The following is a 21983-nucleotide window of genomic DNA, read 5'->3' on the forward strand; positions in this document are numbered from 1 at the left end:
ACGTTAAGTCCTTTTCACTCTAGACTTGGAGGTTAAATTCTAGTGGTTGATTTGATATAAGTAGGTTCCCCTTTTTTTATGCATACAATTTTATGTCATTATTTAACATGGCGTACTTTTACTTATCGTAATAATAGTTAGGTACAATATTAATTTTGCAAAATTTTTTACGCATACCTACCATAAGCATAACAATTTTTAAGCATATTATAAAGCATATTGGCGGCTTATGGGTGGCCCGAGAGCCACCCCGCTGCACACTAACCTACTGCTATACTATAGCTTTATGCAAATCAAAATTATGGTAAAATACATTAGCCTAAACTATAATTATGCTTACTGAAAAGATATGACAAAAAACAAACAAGTATATCAATATATTATTATGTCAAAAAATGTATGCCTAAGTCGTTATGCCAAATTAAATTAGCATAAAAAAATTGTGCGGGAAAAAAGGGAACCCGGTTGATATATCATTTTTCTTCTAGACGTGGAGGGATTCCGCCCTCATTACCTGGTGGTGAGCTCGGGGAACATGTTCACGAGAGTGCAATACAACAGTATGGGTAACCCAGAGACGCCCACTCACTTCGATATAGGCTGGGTGCATGCCATGGCTTACGACAGCCGCAGAGGTGAGAGAGGCTGTGTCGTGCCTCATGACTCATTAAGAGAAGATTACATGCTCAGTCGCGCTCTTTTCGACAGACAACGCAGAAATAATGCTTAAATAACATTTCTTGAGTGTACATGTTTTCTCTAATCGACGTTGTTACCTTCCATTTCAAGCTTAATATCTATTAATAAGTCAAACCTTTATAAATTTAACTATTACGGCACACATTTTGTCAACTGTTGAACTTTCACACACTTTGCACACAATTAATGTGAAAGTTTGTGCGGATGTAGGTATGTCTGTTTATTTTTTCATGCAAAATCTACTGGACGGGGTTGTTATACACGGTATTGTGATAAGTAAGACCTGTTCAGCATCCAGCGAGGGAAATCCTCAATGCACAGACATTATATTTTGTCTCGCGTTGATCGCAAAATGGCGTCTTGCCGAAAATAAAAGCTTGTGTCAAAAATTACATTTTTGTAAGAAACTTAAAAAACAGTTTGTGCGACCAATTAAATAAATTAAAAGAGATACGTAGACGTCATTTCCCATCCCATTAACAATAATAATTTTACAAACAATACCAGTTTACTTGTTAGACAAATTATTAAAAAAACCCCGACTTTCAATATTCATTTCACACTTTTGAACGGCTGAACCGATTTTGATCAAACATATCTAAGAACTACCGCATAAAAATTAGCTATCAAATTAAAAAAAAAACGCATCCAAATAGGTTCACCCGTTGATGAACTACGGTGCCACGTACACAGCAATACTTAGCGGTCAAACTTATAACACCCCTCTTTTGCGACGGGGGTTAAAAATACAAATACAAAACCTCAACATTTCAGATGCGCTATACATCTACGACGGTCAAATCAAAACGATCAACACTATCAATATGACAGATTTTCAATTGGGCTTGACCCACCCTGTGCTCTACGACGGGTTGGGAGACGTCGTTGATTTGGATTATGGTAAGATTGTTTCTCTCTCTCTCAATTCATGTGAGCGTGCTTTCCCTTATAGCTTTATTACTTTACGTTTAATAGCAGTTTACTCACAAATTCACACGGTCTTGGCTTAGTAACATTAGTATTTTCCTATTGGCATTAATAAAATGTTTTGTTGGATAAAATTTTAAAGTAGAAGTTGTAGTTGAAGTCGTCGACTGAATCGAATTTTGGATTGCAAAGCTTTTTGTTTTTTCAGTATCTTAACTAATATTATAAATGGGAAAGTAGATTTGTTTGTTATCTACTCAACCAATATAACTACTCAAACAATCTTTAAATTTTGCATATACTTATATAGTTTGAAGTACGGTGAAGGACATAGCAGGCATAGGACCTTTCATCCCTGAAAAATCACGCGGGCTAAGCCGTGGGCAAAAGCTAGTATGTATGTAACACATGGACCTGATCGTTTTTCAGTAGCATCTCAATTTTTCAAGACCAAAATTTGATCATTGCAATTCAACAAACGCAATTACGTTTATAGAATCCACAGAAATTGAATAGAATCCTAATTTTATGGCCAGTTTTAAGCTATATTTAAAAATGTTAATGGATTAACTTGCGATTGAAAACTAATTTAACTATCTTACTAACCCATACGCTAAAATTAAATAACAATAAGTGCCAACTTCCAGATTTCGTCACAGACACACTATACATTTTGGACGCGGGGAGACGGTTCGTTGAAGTGGTTTCCTTAAAGAACAACCAGAGGGCGTTACTTTACAGGTTTAGAGATGAAGAAATACCGATCAGCCTTTGCGTCATGCCGGATCACGGGTAAATTAAAGTGATTTTTTTGTATACAAATGCCTGCTAATGTTCTGACAACTGAAAACGTGTGAAATGGAAGAGAAAAAGTATGCTTCAAAAACGCAAAAAAAATAACGTTCAGACTTCCGGAAAACCATCTCAGATGTCTGTATATAGGTTCCCTCTCTCTCATCTGTCAATCGGACTATTGAGACTATGATTATATATATATAGTTATCAAGATATATAAGTCTAAGACTATATATATCTTTATTCTATATATCTGATACCACAGGAAAATGCTCGTGGCGCTTCGAGATAGCGTGTACAGCTCGAACATACACATCGACTCCATAGGGCTGGACGGCAGCGCCAGGAAACCCCTCATCATGAACAATTTGGCAGGTCAGTTGTCCATATTTATAGCTCTAATATTATAAAGAGGTAAGCGTTTGTGAGTTTGTGTGTTTGAAGAACCGATTTCAAAAATTCCTTAGAAAGGAGAGTTTCCTTTCTAATGAATTTTTGAAATCGGTTCGGTATAGTTTTGTCACACGTATTGTCAGTTTAAGTGAACTTAAACTGTCAACCAATGTGCAGGTTTCCTCACGATGTTTTCCTTCACCGGAAGCGAGTGGTGGTTTATAAAAACTACTATAAATGAGTCAGATTGGTATAAAACTTCGATCTTTCTTTCGTGAGCACTTGACCATTGGTGTAGCTCACTGCTTAGTAGACGATAAGTATAAAAAGAAAAAGTATAGTTGCTTTGTGTCTGTTTTAGGGCCACACATTCGTCTGAAATACTCACGGGAATCGGACACCGTATATCTTGCAGACGAGACGAACACTATCATAGAGTACATGACTCCGGAAGGTATGTTAGATAACATGATACTAAATGTTGTCATTTAATTTGACGACCTCGGTGGCGCAGTGGTAAAGTTCTTGCCACTGAACTGAGAGCTCCCGGGTTCAATCCCCGGTCGGTTAATGGATGTTTCTTATATCTATATATGTATTTGTTATAAAATATAGTATCGTTGAGTTAGTATCCCATAACACAAGTCTAGAACTTACTTTGGGACTAGCTCAATCTGTGTGATTTGTCCTAATATATTTATTTAATATTTTTTGTCATAAAAGTAAAAAAAAGCGTATCGATTTTTATAATTTTATCTCCAGTATATTTAGCCCCCTAGAGCCAATCCTGAAAATATTTATAGTTAATTTGTGAATACGAGCATGTTCCAATTATTCAGTCGCTACGGGCTGACTGTGGTGAGATGCGAAGCCCGCTTAGAGATGGCAATCTGAGATCGATTAATCGATTTTTAGAGCTCAAAAATTCGATTTTTTAAATCGATATGTAGTGAATTGATTTAATGAATCGATATTTGATCCTTGAAAACCGATATTCGATTTTTATGTTTTGGTAAAAACCATAAAATTTGCTTTAAGCTATTTATTTGCTTTATGCTTAACTTTTCAATAAAAAAAATCATTTAGACTATAATGGACTTCTTTTATCATTTACTAGCTGATGCCCGCGACTTCGTTCGCGTGGCCGAACAACTTTTGGTTAGGAGTCAAAATTATTAGAGAAATTTAACTGTACAGACTGATACTTTGATATGGAAAAAAAAATTGCCTGATTGTACTGATAAGAGATCGTTTGTAAGTAATACTGAAGACATTTCAATTATTACCGAGGGTTGATACTACAAGGGGAGATATAAAAAAAACATTAGGAAATATATCTTACAAGTTTATTTGAATAATATTACAAAGTTCGTTCACACTAATTACTTATACATCAAATTCAAAGAATTTATTCAGAGAGGCAGTTTTTACATACAATTTGAAATTATAAGTACCTAGGTACCTCCCTCATTCTCAAGGAACCTAAGCTGAGGGGAGAAGTAGAAAGTCCATAGATGCCGACGTGATTGCATGAACATTGCGTCGTTTGTATTCAATGATTTTATTTACTGCAATGTAAAATCAGCAATCTATATCGTATCGGACAAAGTTTATCGAACTGTACGCGGATAGTGTGAAGCCGTAATAACAGTATTGTCTAACCTGCGCCCCTATATATAGAAAAAATAAGTAAAATACACCATTTTACTTATTTTTTTATATTTATTTCTTTTTTCTTGAGGAAGGAATCTTATCCAAAATCAATCATTCATAAAATTTATATCACTAGGTACAACAGTACAGATTTTTACAATTTTTAAAATCTGACAGTAAAACTAATTCTAGTCTTTGTTGGAATTTGAAAATTTGCAATGACAGCGTGGCCGCAGCGGTCGAAACGCTCTGAGAACCATATATCCACTATTATAATATAGAAAAATATATATAAAACAGACCATCAGGCTTGGCATGACTTGTATAATCTGTAGGGCCACAGATTTTACAAGTCACGCTAAACCTAAAGTCACAGATTATACAAGTAGAGACAATACTGTTATGCCGGCTTCACGATATCCGCGAACAGTTCGCCAACATTTGCTAGAATAGATTAAGTAGTAGAGATAGAATCATTTTATTCGCTGTATGTTTTGGTCACAGGAAAAGGGCGGGAAAGGTTTAGATCGCTGTCGACGACGGTGACGGGGCTGTCAGTGACTGACACGTACGTGTTTTGGACTGACAGACGCACACCCAGAGTGTTTTGGGCGGACGTGCATGACGTCACACATCGCGTCAGGCGGTTCGAATTTTGTAAGTGTTTATATTGGGAGTTTGGAATAGCTTCTATTACAGAAGCAGGAAAACAGTTTTCCAATAGAATTAATTTAGTTTTTGATAACTCACTGATCAAATACTAATTGAAGGCCTCAATGTCGAAACTCAAAATTCTTTATTCAATATAGGATGATATACACATCTTTTATTGACGTCAAAAAATATTTATACTAAGTCTACTGCCGACTTCCATAGCGCAGGTGAAGAAGAAGCGGCGCAACAAATTTCACCGCGGCCTTTTCTCCAAAGAAGTCAATTAATATATATATATATATATATATATATATATATATATATATATATATATATATATATATATATATATATATATATATATATATATATATATATATATATATATATATTAAACATTAAGAGGACGAATTCACATAATTATTAAAAAATGACAAAATTTAAAATAAATAAAAATTGAAACTATTAATAGTAATTTACTATTAGGGAACCCCACTGAGTGAAGTTTACTTCACTCAGTGGTTGCTTGCGACAGCGGAATGTTAATTATACTTATAACTATGTCGTTTCAGCTCTATTCCCCAACGGAACACGACTTCACCTCCAAGCAACAGCATCCCTTCCCAATCCAAACAGCACTCTTATGAACCATCCTTGTTTAACTGCCAACTCGATCTGCTCCGACATCTGTGTTCAAACCCCCCACAACTACCCCACAGAATCGAAACCCCTCCAAATGGGATACAGATGTCTTTGCCCCCCGACCCTCCTCCTGGTTAACGGAGTGTGCACGAAATTGAAGACTTGCAATTTCGAACAAGATTACTATTGTTATAAAAGCAATGAATGTGTTTTGAAGAATAAAAGGTGCAATGGTGCTAAAGATTGCACGCAGGGGGAAGATGAGGAAGGATGCGACGGTGAGTTCGTATTATGATAGTCATTTATTTATAACAGAGGGTTTAGTGTTGGTTTGTATTTCACTTCGAGACGCAGCGAACCAATCACATTGCAGTGTGGTTGTCGTTGCGTCACAATGGCGCGATGTGATTGGTTCGCTGCGTCTCACTGCGAATCGATTCGATGGTGAGAGGTGAAATGCTAACCCGCACTTCGCCCACAGTTGCCCGAGGTACATACTTATTAGAGTCTAGACGAAAACTTAACACATACGCTAATAAAACTATTGTAAAAAAATGTTTACTATTATTCGAGTGCTACTTGCGTCCCGGTGCTTCGGTTCCGTGGAAATTAAATATATACGGCATAAAAAGTACCCTATGTGTTATTCCAGGTTATATTATACCCGTGTACCAAATTACCAAATTTGGTACACATTCATCCGCAAAAACTTTCACATTTATAATGTTAGTAGGAAGTAGGATGTACAGTCAACAGCACATCAAGTTACCCTGCATAAACCTCTATGTACCGCGGTAATAGCGGCGAGTTTGCAATGAATTTGGGTAGGTTGATGTGCTGTTGACTGTAGTTAGATGGGTGAAGACAACATTTCTTGTCGCATTGAAAGTTAACAAAAGGTGAGGAGAAAAATTAATATATAACAAAATTTCTGTTACAGTTAAAACATTCGGCCAACAAGGAGACGATATCCAGTGTTCAGCAAATGAGATTCTTTGCAAAGGGAAATGTATAGACAACTATTTCAAATGTCCGCCAACAAAAAAGTACTTCCTAAGTACGAATTATTAGTTTCTTAATTAAAAATTTTGCTATTTTTTTTTTAGTCTTGCTAAAATAAAATACAACTTTGTTTTTTTAGAACCAGAAGCGTGTGAAAGAAACGAGTTTCATTGTTGGAGCTCCGTTATATGTTTAGATCGCTCTCAAGTATGCAACATGAAAGTGGATTGTCCGTTTTCAAACGATGAAAATCCTGAAATGTGCAAACACTGGAAATGCCGGGAGACAGAATTCAAGTTAGTATTATGTTTTATCAGCAAATTTTTAGGAAAAGTATGTTTTTATATTTTTTTCATAAGGCACAGAGATAACCAGAATACAGGCGATAAAGAACATTAATTAAAATTATAAATATATTAAAAACTTGTCTTTAATCCAGTAGAGCTTGCACAGGTACAGAATTGGTAGATAATTAATATACGACACTCTATTACACATGATTATACTCTATTAGCACATGCAAAGTAAAAACATATCTGGAAAATGTCTGGCGCTCTCGCCCCCTGGCAGAAGGCAAACCCAAGAAGTGCTGGCTTGATTGGTCAAGGATAATATTCGTGAAGCTAATTTAGAAACTAAATCGTATGAAAAAGAAAAAAATCATTTAAAAGTGGCAAATATTTTTTTTTTTAAACAAGATTCAATATTGTTGTGTGTTGTTTGTTTCCTCCACAGGTGCGGAATAGGGCAATGTGTAAATAAAACTGTTCGGTGCGACGGACAGCCTGACTGTATTGACGGAACCGATGAAGCTGATTGCTGTAAAACATCTTTTTTTTAGCAAATTCATACAACTTTAGTTTTTTCATTTGGCATCAAATGGCTCAAGATAGAAGTTATCTTTAGAAGACAAAAGGGGAGGCTTTTGCCCAGCAGTGCATACAGGCTATTAAAAAAAAAATACAACTTTGTTATGAATCAATTTATTCAGAATTCGATAAATTCTACGCTTCTTAAAGTAGATCAATAAAAAGTAAAGAAAATAAATGTTGGGAACACTGGACGTCTATCAACGAGACGTAGACACTTATTTGGTATTGCAAAGGCAAAAAATAAATAATTATCAATCTTCTTTCTTCTCTTTCTTGAGGCTGATCTTTCTTCTTGATCGATACTATAATTAATTGTTTAGTGGAAATTGTTAAAAAGTTGTTAATGAATTTGTGTAATTGAAAAATAAAACGCCCTTATATAATAAATTCAATAAAAAATTTAAAATTGCAGACGCCAGATTATGCAGCGTGGGCTACTTCCAATGTCTCAACCAAAACTGCGTCGAGGTCAGGAAACGTTGTAATGGTGTTGACGATTGCATGGACAACTCTGACGAACAAAGTTGCGAAGAAATCTTCCCAGAAAAGGAGGTAAACGTTTCATTTTATGTGCTATATTATCGTGATTGATGTTAGGTAAGTATATCAAAAAATAATGAATTAACAAATTAAAAAAAAAAAACCAAAGTAAGTTGTTCGCTTTTTTAATAAACAAGCTCAGAATATGAGGTTGGAAAACAAAGAGATATTATAAGGTCAAAGTCAGGCAATGTTGTAATGGGCTTGTCGATTGCATGGACAACTCTGACGAACAAAGTTGCGAAGAAATCTTCCCAGAAAAAGAGGTAAAAGTTTAATTTTGTGTGCTATATAATATGATTGATGTTAGGTATGTGAAAAAATAATGAATTAAAAAAAAAGAAGTCAAAAAAATAAACTGATGAAAAGTAGTTTCACGATAAATTTTTTAATAAACAAGCGCAGACTTTGTATTTCAACCATGTGGTTGGAAAACAAAAGGATTATTATAAGGTCGAAGTCAGGCAATGTTGTAATGGTGTTGTCGATTGCATGGAAAACTCTGACGAACAAAGTTGCGAAGAAATCTTCCCAGAAAAAGAGGTAAACATTTAATTTTGTATGCTGTGAAGGTCTAATTTCTGAATAAATGATTTTAATTAGAAGTTCCCATTATATAGATGATATGTTCCTATTCGGGCTTCTAGCTACCATCCATTATTTAAGAATAACTATTTATTTTTCTAATATTCATTCCTCACATTGCACCTTAGGTCCCAGTGCCACAATGCACGGAAATGGAACACGCATGCGAGTTAAACAAGAGTATTTGCATACCAGTCACTGCACGGTCAGATGATCAAATAGGTAGATTAAGGTGGATTTAGGACAACAAATAAGAATAACATTCACAAAGATCATCCTATAGCATCTTTAGCATCTAAATTATTAAAGATTTATTTATTTATTTTATTTCTAATTATTGTTATAAATAAAAATAATAATTTGGAAGATCCTAAAACCACCTTCGGTTGTGGGTTAAATGTTGTGCTGTCGAACTAAGTATATAAAACAACTCGAGAACTGTTAATGTATAACAAGCATGAAGTTACAGTTCAAATATGTAAAGTATTAAAAGAAAAGTAAATAATAATAATAAAAAAATATAAAGATACAAGTAGAGTTAACTAGAGGAGCCGGAAAAATTATGGAAAAGAAATTTAATGTAAGAAGTTGTAAGAGAAGAAGAGGAAGATCCAAAGATGTGAGAGAAGACAACGATAAGGATATATTGACAGATATTAAATTAGTAATGACATTGGAAAGTAGTATAGATTGGAAAGATTATTATATTATATTATTAAGATTAGAAGAGACTTAAGATTGTTGAAGTAGGGATTGTAATAAGAAATAAAATTCCCATGCATGCAAATAGTTTTGACTCACAGCGAAAAACATTTACCAATAATATTTTATAACCACAGATGCAACCTGAAATTCGATTGTCCTGGAGGCACCGATGAGCAAGAATGCGATCAACTGTGCGCGCCTCGCGGCATGTTCAAATGCAAGCAGCAAACCAAATGTCTGCACAGGGACAAAATATGTAACAGTGTGGAAGATTGTAACGATGGTTCAGATGAATTCCCTGAAGCGTGCCTTCTTGGTAAGTTGAATAAAATTAAAGTGCATTGTGGCGACGAGCTCGCATTTTGATCCTCGACAAAATCTGTCGTCTGTTACCTTTAAGTGAATTTACCACCCCTAAAATAAACCTTTGTCGAATACTTAGTATACTAATTTGTATTAGACAAGATGCCAAAGGGGAAAAATTTTGGGTTGGAAAAGATAAATTTATGCCTTAATGTGACTTTTCACTATCGAAGCCTTTCGCAGAAAGAGGCCGCCAACCAATTACATTGCTGTGTGTTTGTCTTCGCATCACGATTTCATACTGTTGGTTGAATGCGTCTCACTGCAAATAGATACGATAGTGCAAACGCAGAAGGTTTTTGGGCATTATTCCATGAATAACAAAATACTCGAATAATAATAAACAAATATCTACACAAGGTTAGTTCTAAAGTTAAACTGTTTCCATTGCAGTAAATCGTACGTCGTTAGTCATTCAGCTGCCATTGTTCCCTGTAGAGGAGTGTCCCACCGGCTTTCACTGTGCCGACAAAGAGTGTATGGAGTGGAATGTGGTCTGTGACAAGGAGCCCGATTGCTTCGACGGCAGCGACGAGAACGGACAATGTGGTAAGACGCGATGAGATAAAATAGTCATTACTATTACTGCTGCCGCTGTTGTAGTAATGACTATTTAGGTAAGTTAGGCAAGGCTGCTGTGAAAAGCTTATAGAAGAAAATTACTTTCGACAGGACCTCGCCTTTTAGCAACATTGCGATCCCAATGAGCACATGACAAAGAAATATAATGACACGTGAGTGACCAAAAATGTGATTTGTAGATGAAGCATGTGCGAACAACACATGCGAATACGACTGCCAGCCGACGCCGTCCGGCCAGCGCTGTAACTGTCCACGCGGGCTCACGCTCAACGATGACCTCCGGACTTGTGCGGACATCGACGAGTGTGATATGGACCTCTGCTCCCAATACTGCCACAACACCAAGGGCTCCTACCTGTGCTCCTGTTATAATGGATATACTTTGAGGTAAGAATACTTTTTTTGAGCTTGACGATCTAGTCATTTTGTTACATTAAGTTAATTATTATTGAATTAAGTCATCTCACGCTGACTGTAGCGCGATGGAAGTATGAAGACCAACTATACTACTCGTGGAATATCGGATGGACAACAGGAGGAATCTATTATTTAACACTACATTCAATTGGAATAAAGGGAAACAATATTCAACATACATTCAAGCTAAACTCACCATTGTATTATTCCTAATCACTTTAATATTTGGTACGTACAATTAGAGCACTTAATACCCAATTGCGTGTACTTTTTCCACCCAAACCCCATGTCTAGCACTAGTTGGTAAAATTACCAGCAAAAATTCGAAAAAAAATGTTCCAATAAAAAAAGTCGCAACTAACACATATTTTTCTCCTCCGATGATGTTAATATTATTGTTTTAATAAACAAATATACAAAAATGAAATGAGTTTTGCCCAACAGTGGACAAGACTAGCAAAAAGAAAAATATAATATAAACATCTACCCATCTTAAGGAATTAATAAAGATAGCAATTTTAGTTAGATTTTTAATTAAATAAAAACCATTTTTTACCTTTAACCATGTGACCAAGGACTTGGTTACAAAGAATTTCTTCAATATTTCAAAAATATATTGCAAAGGGTAAGTAAGATAGCCGACCGTAAGTAGAATACGGTAAGGCTACAAGAAGACATAGCAAAGTGCGAGAAGACGCCATAAATTGGGATAGTTATATTAAAAATATAGTCTAATTTAAAAATCTAATTGAAAATTAGGAACTTTGGAAATAGATATGAACATTTATTATTATTAAATGTGATTAGTCATGATCGTTACGTTTGAAAATACATGGATCGATAAAACCGACAAACAACAAAATTTGCACACTAACATGACATAAGTACAAAAGTATCTATCTTTTGCTTAAAACTCATCCCGTTATGCCGAGGAATAAAGGATTACTCATTAATTTTGCAAAAATGTAGACACAAAGATGAAAGGGACATTTTATTTTATACGAAGAAGTAGTTTATATTCCGACATCCAAAAGCCATCAAAATAGAGAATTATGTAATTCGAGACATTTTGAATATCCGTGCGACGGTGAGCTACCATGAATTCTTTTACCAAATACCTATTCAAAACATTAGCAGAATATTTATTCCATTCGTCGTAAGATTCATGGAAAAAAAGAAGTTGATGGTTGTTAAGGAGGCTAGAGTTAAATTAGCTCAACACCACCGTAATTTTGCTTGGACACAAGACAAAAAATTATTTAAATCAAATATGCATTGTCATAAGTAAATATACTTAATTTTAGTACGTGAACAACGACATACGAGTCCAGCAAAAATTAGGTACGATTCCTCGAAAATAGTTTTGAAAAACAAAAACTGATAGAAACATGATAGTCCTGGAAGTACTGGCAAGGCTTCTCATCTAGATACAGATTCGCAGCGCCAAAGACGATACCGTTATGTATGAAATGAAATAAAAACAAAGCTATCTTTTGTTCAAAACTCATCCCGTTAAGCTTCTGAACAAGGAATTATATTTAATAATTTTGCAAAAATGTGTGCACAAATTAAAGGAAATATTAATCCACCTGGGAAAGGTTAAAATAAATGTTGCACTCTGAGGAAAATCACACATAACATGTGTTCAATTGGAATAAAGGGAAACAATATTCAACATACATTCAAGCTAAACTCACCATTGTATTATTCCTAATCACTTTAATATTTGGTACGTACAATTAGAGCACTTAATACCCAATTGCGTGTACTTTTTCCACCCAAACCCCATGTCTAGCACTAGTTGGTAAAATTACCAGCAAAATAAATGTTCCAATAAAAAAAAGTCGCAACTAACACATATTTTTCTCCTCTGATGATGTTAATATTATTGTTTTAATAAACAAATATACAAAAATGAAATGAGTTTTGTCCAACAGTGGACAAGACTAGCAAAAAGAAAAATATAACATAAACATCTACCCATCTTAAGGAATCAATAAAGATAGCAATTTTAGTTAGATTTTTAATTAAATAAAAACCATTTTTGACCTTTAACCATGGGACCAAGGACTTGGTTACAAAGTCTTCAATATTTCAAAAATATATTGCAAAGGGTAAGTAAGATAGCCGACCGTAAGTAGAATACGGTAAGGCTACAAGAAGACATAGCAAAGTGCGAGAAGACGACATAAAATTTCAATTTAGGTGCCAATGTTTAACGGCAGAAACGACGGACACAAGCAAAAAAATCAATACAGGAATTACTTGCCCAAGATTATTTTCTTCACAATTCTTCTTTTATTTAGTAAAGAAGAAGTTTATTTTAACACTGGAGTCCACAATATGATTAGACCTGGCACAATTTCGGCACATCAACTCACTGGTAACCACTGGGAAATTTTTTCAAAGACCTTATCTCACAAGAAACTTGGTTTCGAATGAAAATTTTCGCCACATACCTTGGGTTTTATGTATTATGTTTTGTTAAGAGTGGTGGGGGTGGAAGGGGCAACCTTTTGTTCATGTCAGCCATTATCTTATCTCACTATTTAGCTAAGTACCCTTTGTAACAATAGTTTGCGATATGTTAAAATTATTTGTCGGTTAATAACAATAGATAGCTATTGTTGCTAGATAATAGAGAAGTAATACAAAATCATACACAATTAAGTTTAAAGTTTTCTTGATAAGTCTCTCAATTGAAGTTCTTATCTGTGAATATTTTAGTGACTTGACGACTAAATATATAATTATTTGTAAATGTATTGTTAGTTGATAACTTTCACTTTCTTTTTAAGATTAACATGTCTCAATGGAATTATGAGTTATACTGGGTATTTACTTACGCAGGATTGGTATGGAAGTCTTCTTTTTCATTAAGAAAAAAATATTATTGCATTTCAATATTCGTACTAGCGTACATGTAACACTCACGCTTTCTTGATGAATTATTGTGAATTAAATTTATTTCTCCCGCCAAAACCCGCTCGCGGATATACCAATAAAATGATATGCCCATGAGCAGGTCTCGGCGGGAGTGTGAACTATTGCAGAATAATGGATAGAAGTACTGGTCTATAGAATGTAATTTGGATGGACTGAGAATGGGCTATTGCAAAGAGTTCGGTCAAAATATTACTATTATTATTTAAAACAAATGTATTCTGTATATACATTCCTATGTATATATTTTTAATAGTTACAATTGTAAAATAAGAAAAAAAGTTAATTCAACAATCATTTTAACTTATTATTTTTTATTTCCCTGTTATGAGTTTAACATTAACAATACCATTTCAAGATTGTATGTGAGATAACGTTTATATATTTAATCCAAATTAACATATTTTTGATTTATTTTTAAAATTTAATACATAATACCTTACACTTACAGAATACCTTTATAGTGAAAATTCACTACCGATAGATATGCATATGTCTGAAAGCCAATTATAATTATGGGTTAGTTTAGTTTTTAATTAATAATTTGTAATTATGTTCGTACTAAATAATAAATATTTACATATCTAACTTTATAATAATAAAACTAAATAAATTTAAATCCTATTTGTGTTTATATGTGTTCTTTATTTTATAAACACGTGGTATTATTAACACCTTATCCAAGTATGTACAGAAGTTTGTGCCCTTATGTTCTAGTGGCGGTTCGTGTGTCCTTTTTGTAAACAACCTTATGGTAACCTCGTGGTAATTTTTTGTAAACTACCTCATCGGTTGTTATCTGTAACTATTGTTTACAAAAATCAATAGGGTTTTAAAATATGAACAGAAATAAAATAGAAGCTAATTAAGTGGCAAATAGGCGAAGGCATAAAAGTTCTTTTGTTTATACTTCGAAGAATTCCCTAATCATTATATTTTATTGTTTGCACATGTATTGTGTGCCGCCTCGAGTATATTATGATGTTATAATTTTTTTTACACGTGTTTTACTAGTAGGTAATATGTTTAACAAATGCTAAGTTTTGCAACAAAAACATCGTAACAAAAAACACAAACATCGTAAAACACGTACAATTTTGACATACAATTATCTAACATTAGCTTTTGCTTGCGGTTTCGCTCACGTTTATTTCCCACGGGAATAGTTGTTTTTCAGGAACGAAAGATAATCTACGTCCTTTTCCATACTTCAAACTACATGTATGCAAAATTTAGATTAGTTAATCCAGATTAGTTAAGTAGATAGAGCGTGAAGAGGTAATAAACAATCTTACTTTATATTAGTTCGGATACTATAAAATTCAAAACATGTGTTGGCAGTCTTTTATTACAAATCTTAAATTTCATCACCCTATCAAGGAAAGAATTTCCGAAATTCCTTTCTTAGCGGACGTCTCCCAACCATAATATTAATTAATTATTACAATGTGAAAATTCTGTATTCTCTAATAGAATGAGTGAATTTGAAATTAATGAAGTTATCTTCATTGATTTAAAATTAACTCATTCTATTAGAGAATACAGAATTTTCGCAAATCCCACGAAAACAATGGTTTTTGTCGGAGTGAAAGGTACCTTAGATGTCCTTCTTCAAGAAGATTGGTTAAGTAGATAGCGCGTGAAGAGGTAACAAACATACTTACGCCTTTATAATAGAATAGAGTTGAGATTTTGTTTGTTGACGCATTGATGTCTTGTGTTTCATAATAGAAAAATTAATTATATCTAAAGTAAGTTTGCTTGTTTGTTTGTTACCTCTTCACACGTTTTCACCGATTGTTATGAAATTTAGTTCACGGGTAGAAGATAACCTGGAATACATTGGGTACTTTTTATCTCGAAATTCCTACGCAGCTAGTATAAAATAAAGCCCTCTACCGCGTCTGCCTGTTCGCGATAAACTCAAAAACCTCTGCACGGATTTTCATGCGGTTTTCGCCAATAGATAATGTAGATCCCGAGCAAGGTTTAGTTGTATGTAATTTATTATGCTTTTAAGCTGGAACGGGCAGCTATTAAGTGAAAGTTATTATTGTTATCGACAGACCGGACCACCATTCGTGCAAAGCGACAGCCGGCGACATGGCCATTGTCTACGTAGCAGGCAACACCGTGCGCTCGCTGGCGACTGTAGGAGAACCCTCAATGCAGTTCTACCACCCGGCGCATCCGAGCTCAGAGAAGATTGCCTTCATTGACATTGATGTCAGGTAATCTTCTATTTACAGTCGTATTCCTCATGCCTGTTGGCCGCAGTCGTTAAGTGGAATGAAACACACACAACGCAAACCGCCAAAAGGCGGTTTGCTATTATTGCGAATGGAAACTGTTGGGCTTGGACCATTTCATATAATATGTCAAATTTAATCAAAATCGGCCGAGCTTTAGCTTTCGTGCAAAGGTGACAGATAAAATATATTGTAACTTGCGGCTTGCCCCGACTTTGCTCGGGTAAAACCATTTAAACATTCCACCAGTTGTAATAAACGTATATAATGTAATCTTAAAAAAATTGCAAGACATATTTCTAAAACTAAATTTTCAAGATGGAAGCTACAGCGCCACGTGTTTTTTTGATTATCCGAACACACTTATTTCTGAATAAATAACAAAAGAGATTTATTGTTTTTCACTTTCAGACGGAAGACGACTTTCGTGACAATACCAAATGCGCAAAAGATGGTCGTTGTCACCGGCCCAATGCAAGAAGTCTCCATCAAAAATATAGGTGAACCAACCAAGGCGAGTATGATCTGCTTAATTAACTAATAATAACACAGCGGACCATGGGCTCCGAAGCTCTGTTGGTTGGGAAGTAACTGGGAAAGAGCTGAAATGTCCAAGCTGTATTTCAGGAGTAACATAAGTTACTTTTTTATTATGGTTTTATTCGGGTAAAGCTGGGACGGGAAGCTATATTATATGCACACAAAACAGATTACAATGATTCATCCTAATTAATATTATAAATTGGTTTGTTACCTCTTCACGCTCTAGGTATCTACTCAACTTCTTATAAACATCTTATAATCTTCTTGAAATTTTGCATACATGTAATGTAGTTTGAAGTATGGAGAAGGACATAGGGTACCTTTCATCTCGTAAAATAAACGCGGGCGAAGGCACAAGCAAAGTCAGTGTATATAATAAAACAAATTTTAAGGAGTTGTCTAAATAGTAATCCTTATTGTTCACTCTATTAAAAAACCCTGCATCAAAATCCGTAGCGTAGTTTTAAAGATCTAATTACATAAGTACATAGGTCTACAGACAGGCAGATGGCGGGAAACTATTTTGTTGTATACTATGTTAATTATAATGTGTCTAACAGGTTGCTGTGGACTGGGTAACGGGTAACGTGTACTTCGTGGATCAAAAGGGAAGCTACGTCAGAGTGTGTGATGCGATTGCTATGAAGTGTGCCAGACTACAGAAGTTACCGTTAGCTGCCCAATCTAAGGTGAATTTTGTTAAAATATTATTTTCAGGAACTCCTTCTTTTTGGTGTCGAATAACACGAAATGGCAGCCAAAACGAAATTTCCACAGAAGACAAGCCCCGGGCCGTAGCTAGTTTTTAATAAAATTATATTACTTCATATTATTTTCAATGTCACATGTATAACAAATCCATTTAAAATTATACTTCTAAAAAATATACCAACAATTATTTCAAAAAATAATAAAGGAATGACTAATCTGTTTTATATTAATGGGAACCTAAAACTAAAATTGGCTTCCCGATTTACCTTTAACCGACCATTTTGTAAACACGGCTGTTGGTTCGTCTAAAAAAATACATAAAAACAAGTTTTTTACAAAAATTACATTTTTGCCACAAGCTTTAATTGTCGTCACAGAGATCTGGCATTTAACGCCTGACAAAAAACCCATGTCCGTGCTGTAAACGGTTGAGGAGTTCCCTAGTTTGGAGCCGATACGGGCTGCGCCATCAGGTCATGCTTATTATAATAATGAATGAAATTTCAACTCTGTAGCTCAACTGGAGGTAGGAGAAATCAAACTCTAAATTGATCACATTGAAATTACTAAATAAGGGTGAATTTCACGAGCGTTCTGAACGCCGCCGCGGGCTGTCATTACTGTTTATTAAATTGTACCATACACAGTAATCAATTTAATTATCCTATTTTATAAATAAGTAAAGTACTGATACAATGTCGATTTTATAAAGTTTAATTTTAAAAAAATGATTCTTTATTTAAAACAACGTGCGACACTAATGAAACGCTACACGCCGCGTACAAACAGTCGTGAAATTCACCCATAAAAGCTTGTAGGTACTATATAAAATACATACCAGGTGACGGCATTCGTCGTGGACCCAGGGTCCCGTCGCATGTTTTACTGTATAACTAACCGCGCGGGATCTGAGTCCGTGCTGTGGACGGCGACGCTGACCGGGCGGGCGGTCGACGACATCGCGGTGTTCGGGAACTGCTCCGGGCTGGCCTTGGACTCCTTCGGGAAGAGGCTCTACGTGGCCGAGGCTTCTCCTGTGCAGATCAGCAGGGTCGACCTGGATGGAAAGAAACAGTAAAAAATAATCCAAATCCTAACTAATATTATGAACTAACGGCCCGTCTCGGGTTAAAACATAATAAATTATAGGCCTAAACCTTCCTCAGGAATCACTCTATCTATTGGTGAAAACCGCATGAAAATCTGTGCAGTAGTTTTTGAGTTTATCGCGAACAGGCAGACAGCCGCGATAGAGGACTTTGTTTTATAATATTTAAGGACGCGAAAGCTTGTTCAATCTTCTTGAAAATTTGCATACATGTAGTTTGAAGAATGGAGAAGGACATAGAGTAACTTTCATCTCGGAAAATAAACGCGGGCGAAGCCGCGGGCAGAAGCTAGTAATATTATAAAGCGAAAAGATTTGTATTTTTGTACACTCAAAAACTACTGGCCGATTTTGATGTTTGGCAGAGATAGGCGAAACCTTCAGATGTAACATAGGCTACTTTTTTATCAGGTTGTATCCGAGCGAAGCCGTGACGGGGCGCTAGTTTATTTATATAAAATCTTTTGCTATGCACGCTTACACCGAAGGTGGTGGTGGTCTATTATCAAAACTTTATATTTAGACCGATTTAACATAAATATACCTAACGACTTAGGGTGGTTCGCAGAGCGTATCGACCGCTGCGGTCACGCTGTCATTACAATTTTTCAAATTTTAACAAAGATAAGAATGAGTTTTACCATAATGTCAATATTATGAATGATTTATTTTGGAAATGATTCCTTCCTCAAGAAAATTGACGGTAATTGTAATGACCGCGCAGCCGCAGCGGTCGAAACGCTCTGCGAACCATCCTTTAGTAAGAATCGACGTTAAAAATAAAATTACATGTAGGTAAGTATATCATAATCCGACCTGATAGTTTTTTGGATCAGCGATCGATCGCTCTTTTAAGAAATAGCCCTCCCTGCCCATACTTTGATACGCCTATGAAAAGCGCTCCTTCGATTTAGGGGTACAATTCCCGTTTGTTTTCAGAAAAAAGGTATTTTACGACCAATCGCACCTCAAAGCCCCCCAAGGCCGCATGGTTCTCTTCGAAGATTGGATCTACTTCAAAGTCGCGAATTCCCACAAACTGAATCGATGCCAGCTCAACGACAAGAAACTCTGCGAGACCTACATATCCAGGTTAAAATCGGAACAAAATATAATCATTATTTAGTTGTTCTTTATTTATTTATATATTTTTTAATTAGTTTCAGTTTAGTTATAAAATATTTATATAGGAGTCATCAAGGAAAATGGTAAAAACTAAGTACTTTAATAAATAAGAGAGTATGTTTGTTTGTTACCTTTTTACGCTTTAGCTATTTAACTAATCTTCTTGAAATTTTTCATACTTTCAGTTTGAAGTACGGAGAAGGACATATGGCATAACTTTCATTCCGAAAAATAAATTAACGCGGGCTAAGTCGTGGGCAAAAGCTAGTTCCGAATAAAGTAAAGAGTTGCAAAAACGAAAATACAAACTCATAATTTCACAGGAATTTCGACGCAGACTCCTTCTTTATAAAACACCCCAGCGCCCAACGAAACGACATTCAGAATCTGTGCCAGGGTATCGAATGCAACAACGTATGCGCCTTGGACGACTCAGGCGCACACTGTCTGTGTCATCATGGAGAGATGGCTATCAGCGGAGAGTGTTATGTGCCTGATATTAGTCAGGTAAGTCTTGGTTACTAGACTGGGCGAAAAAAATCACTATAATCACAACATAATATAAAATAAAGTCCTCTACGGATTCGGATTTTCATGCTGTTTTCACCGACAGATAGAGTGATTACTGAGGAAAGTTTATGGGTATAATTTATTATGTTTTTAACCGAGCGAAGCCGGGACGGGCCGCAAGTATTTTATAAATGATTTTACTGCTTCACGCTCACACGAGGGCAAAGTAGATGGCACTACTGTACATAAAATTATAACGTATGAGTTATTAGTTATCTAAATAACCATACACAATAATTGAATGTCACTTTAATTGATTCGTTTCAATTATTATGTAGTTTACCTACTGAGGGCGAAGTGCGGGTTAGCACTTCTCACCATCGAATCGATACGAAATGAGACACAGCGAACCAGTCACATTGCGCCAATGTGACGCAACGACAACCACACTGCAATGTCATTGGTTCGCTGCGTCTCACTTCGAATCGATTCGAAGGTGAGAAGTGAGAATGCAAACCGGCACTTCGACCTCTGGAAGTATTATACAATCTGTGCCTAAGCAATTAATAGAGAAACAACAACTTTTTATGTCATCTTTACCCAAATAAGAAGCGTTATTATGTTCCATGTCAACAGTGGCCAGTTTTCTTCGGAGGGACCGAAAAGTATTTTACAGAAGCCCGCAGAGTTACCTGGATTGTGTTGTCAATCATTATTGCAGTGTTTTTCATATGCGTCGCCGTCTACTGCTTTTATATCAAGTGCATAAAGAAACGTTCGGAAAGACCAGAGCACCGGTTAGTAAAGCATTTCACTTAGATCTAAGACATATCACAAATATATCACAGGTTGGAACTATCAAATTTCAATAGAAATTGAAACGCCCTAGTGACGTTACACAACCTGCTTGGCGGAGTAGTCACCACGACCGTCCGCTATTTGAAGGTCCTGAGTTAGATTCCCAGCGCGGGCAAATATTTCAACCTGTGATCGCAAATCTTTGCCTACGATATTAAATAAATAAATAAATGTATTAGGACAAATCACATAGATTAAGCTAGCTCCAAAGTAAGTTCGAGACTTGTGTTATGGGATACTAACTCAACGATACTATATTTTATAACAAACATATATATGGATATTCAAGACCCGGGCCAATCAGAAAAAGATCATTTTCCATCATGACCCGACCGGGGATCGAACCCGGGACCACTTGGTCGAGAGGCAAGCACTTTACCACTGTACCACCGAGGTCTTCATTGGTCGGTATTGGGTGTGTTGTGTCCATATATTTATTTACTTATTTAAACGTATTTCCCTTACAGAGTAATATATCACAGTCCAAGAGTGGAGTTGGAACAGAGCGCGACACCGACACCGTCATCGACACCGACACCGACACCGACTGATTCCCGACCTGACACAGCCGTGCCCAGCGATGACTTCGCCGAAGCGGGGCCGTCGTAAGTGCTTAACGTCTCTCTCTTATCCACAGCTGTTTCCGCACTAGGGGCTGCGGCGCCACGAATCTCGGGATCAGCGTGAAAAATAAACTCTTGGCGTTTAGAAGATTCGACTGTGTTATTAACTGATTGACGTCAAGCCTCTTTGAGAATGCTATTGTGTATGATTATAGCCCGTGATTCTTGCGCCCTAGGCTGCAGGGCCTGTAGGTGAGAGAGTGTATTAGATATTTATTGCGTTTCCTTTATGAATGAATATAAGAATAGTTTAATTATGATCGATTAGATATTGCCCGGGCATCGCTCCCGTGGGAATTTTGAAAAATATAGCCTATAGCAATCTTGGATAATGTACCTTTCCTTTTTGGAATTTTTGAAATCTGTTCGCTAGTTTCGGAGGTTACCCGCCTCAAACATACAAACTTACAAACGCTTCTTCTTTATAACAATAGTATAGACTAGCTGATGCCTGCGCCTTCGTTCGCGTGGCCGAACAATTTTT

General features: G+C 35.7%; 1 protein-coding gene across 2 annotated transcripts in view; it reads left to right on the top strand.

Moving 5' to 3' along the window:
- The window catches only part of yl (yolkless), a 41160-nt gene that overhangs the window by 11029 nt on the left and 8148 nt on the right, over positions 1-21983 (top strand). For both annotated transcript variants that reach the window (XM_053762384.1, XM_053762385.1), the window contains exons 13-35: positions 489-635; positions 1474-1599; positions 2274-2418; positions 2687-2796; positions 3176-3268; positions 4972-5124; positions 5694-6041; positions 6704-6820; positions 6905-7061; positions 7501-7586; positions 8050-8189; positions 8891-8967; positions 9602-9783; positions 10224-10379; positions 10592-10799; positions 15839-16003; positions 16433-16535; positions 17125-17253; positions 18117-18349; positions 19323-19475; positions 19832-20015; positions 20655-20815; positions 21344-21481. In XM_053762384.1, the coding sequence (XP_053618359.1) occupies positions 489-635; positions 1474-1599; positions 2274-2418; positions 2687-2796; positions 3176-3268; positions 4972-5124; positions 5694-6041; positions 6704-6820; positions 6905-7061; positions 7501-7586; positions 8050-8189; positions 8891-8967; positions 9602-9783; positions 10224-10379; positions 10592-10799; positions 15839-16003; positions 16433-16535; positions 17125-17253; positions 18117-18349; positions 19323-19475; positions 19832-20015; positions 20655-20815; positions 21344-21481 (3511 nt within the window). The remainder of the gene's footprint in view (positions 1-488; positions 636-1473; positions 1600-2273; positions 2419-2686; positions 2797-3175; positions 3269-4971; positions 5125-5693; positions 6042-6703; positions 6821-6904; positions 7062-7500; positions 7587-8049; positions 8190-8890; positions 8968-9601; positions 9784-10223; positions 10380-10591; positions 10800-15838; positions 16004-16432; positions 16536-17124; positions 17254-18116; positions 18350-19322; positions 19476-19831; positions 20016-20654; positions 20816-21343; positions 21482-21983) is intronic.

Source organism: Plodia interpunctella, chromosome 22, assembly GCF_027563975.2.
Source record: "Plodia interpunctella isolate USDA-ARS_2022_Savannah chromosome 22, ilPloInte3.2, whole genome shotgun sequence".
In the NCBI taxonomy this organism is placed as follows: Eukaryota; Metazoa; Arthropoda; class Insecta; order Lepidoptera; family Pyralidae; genus Plodia; species Plodia interpunctella.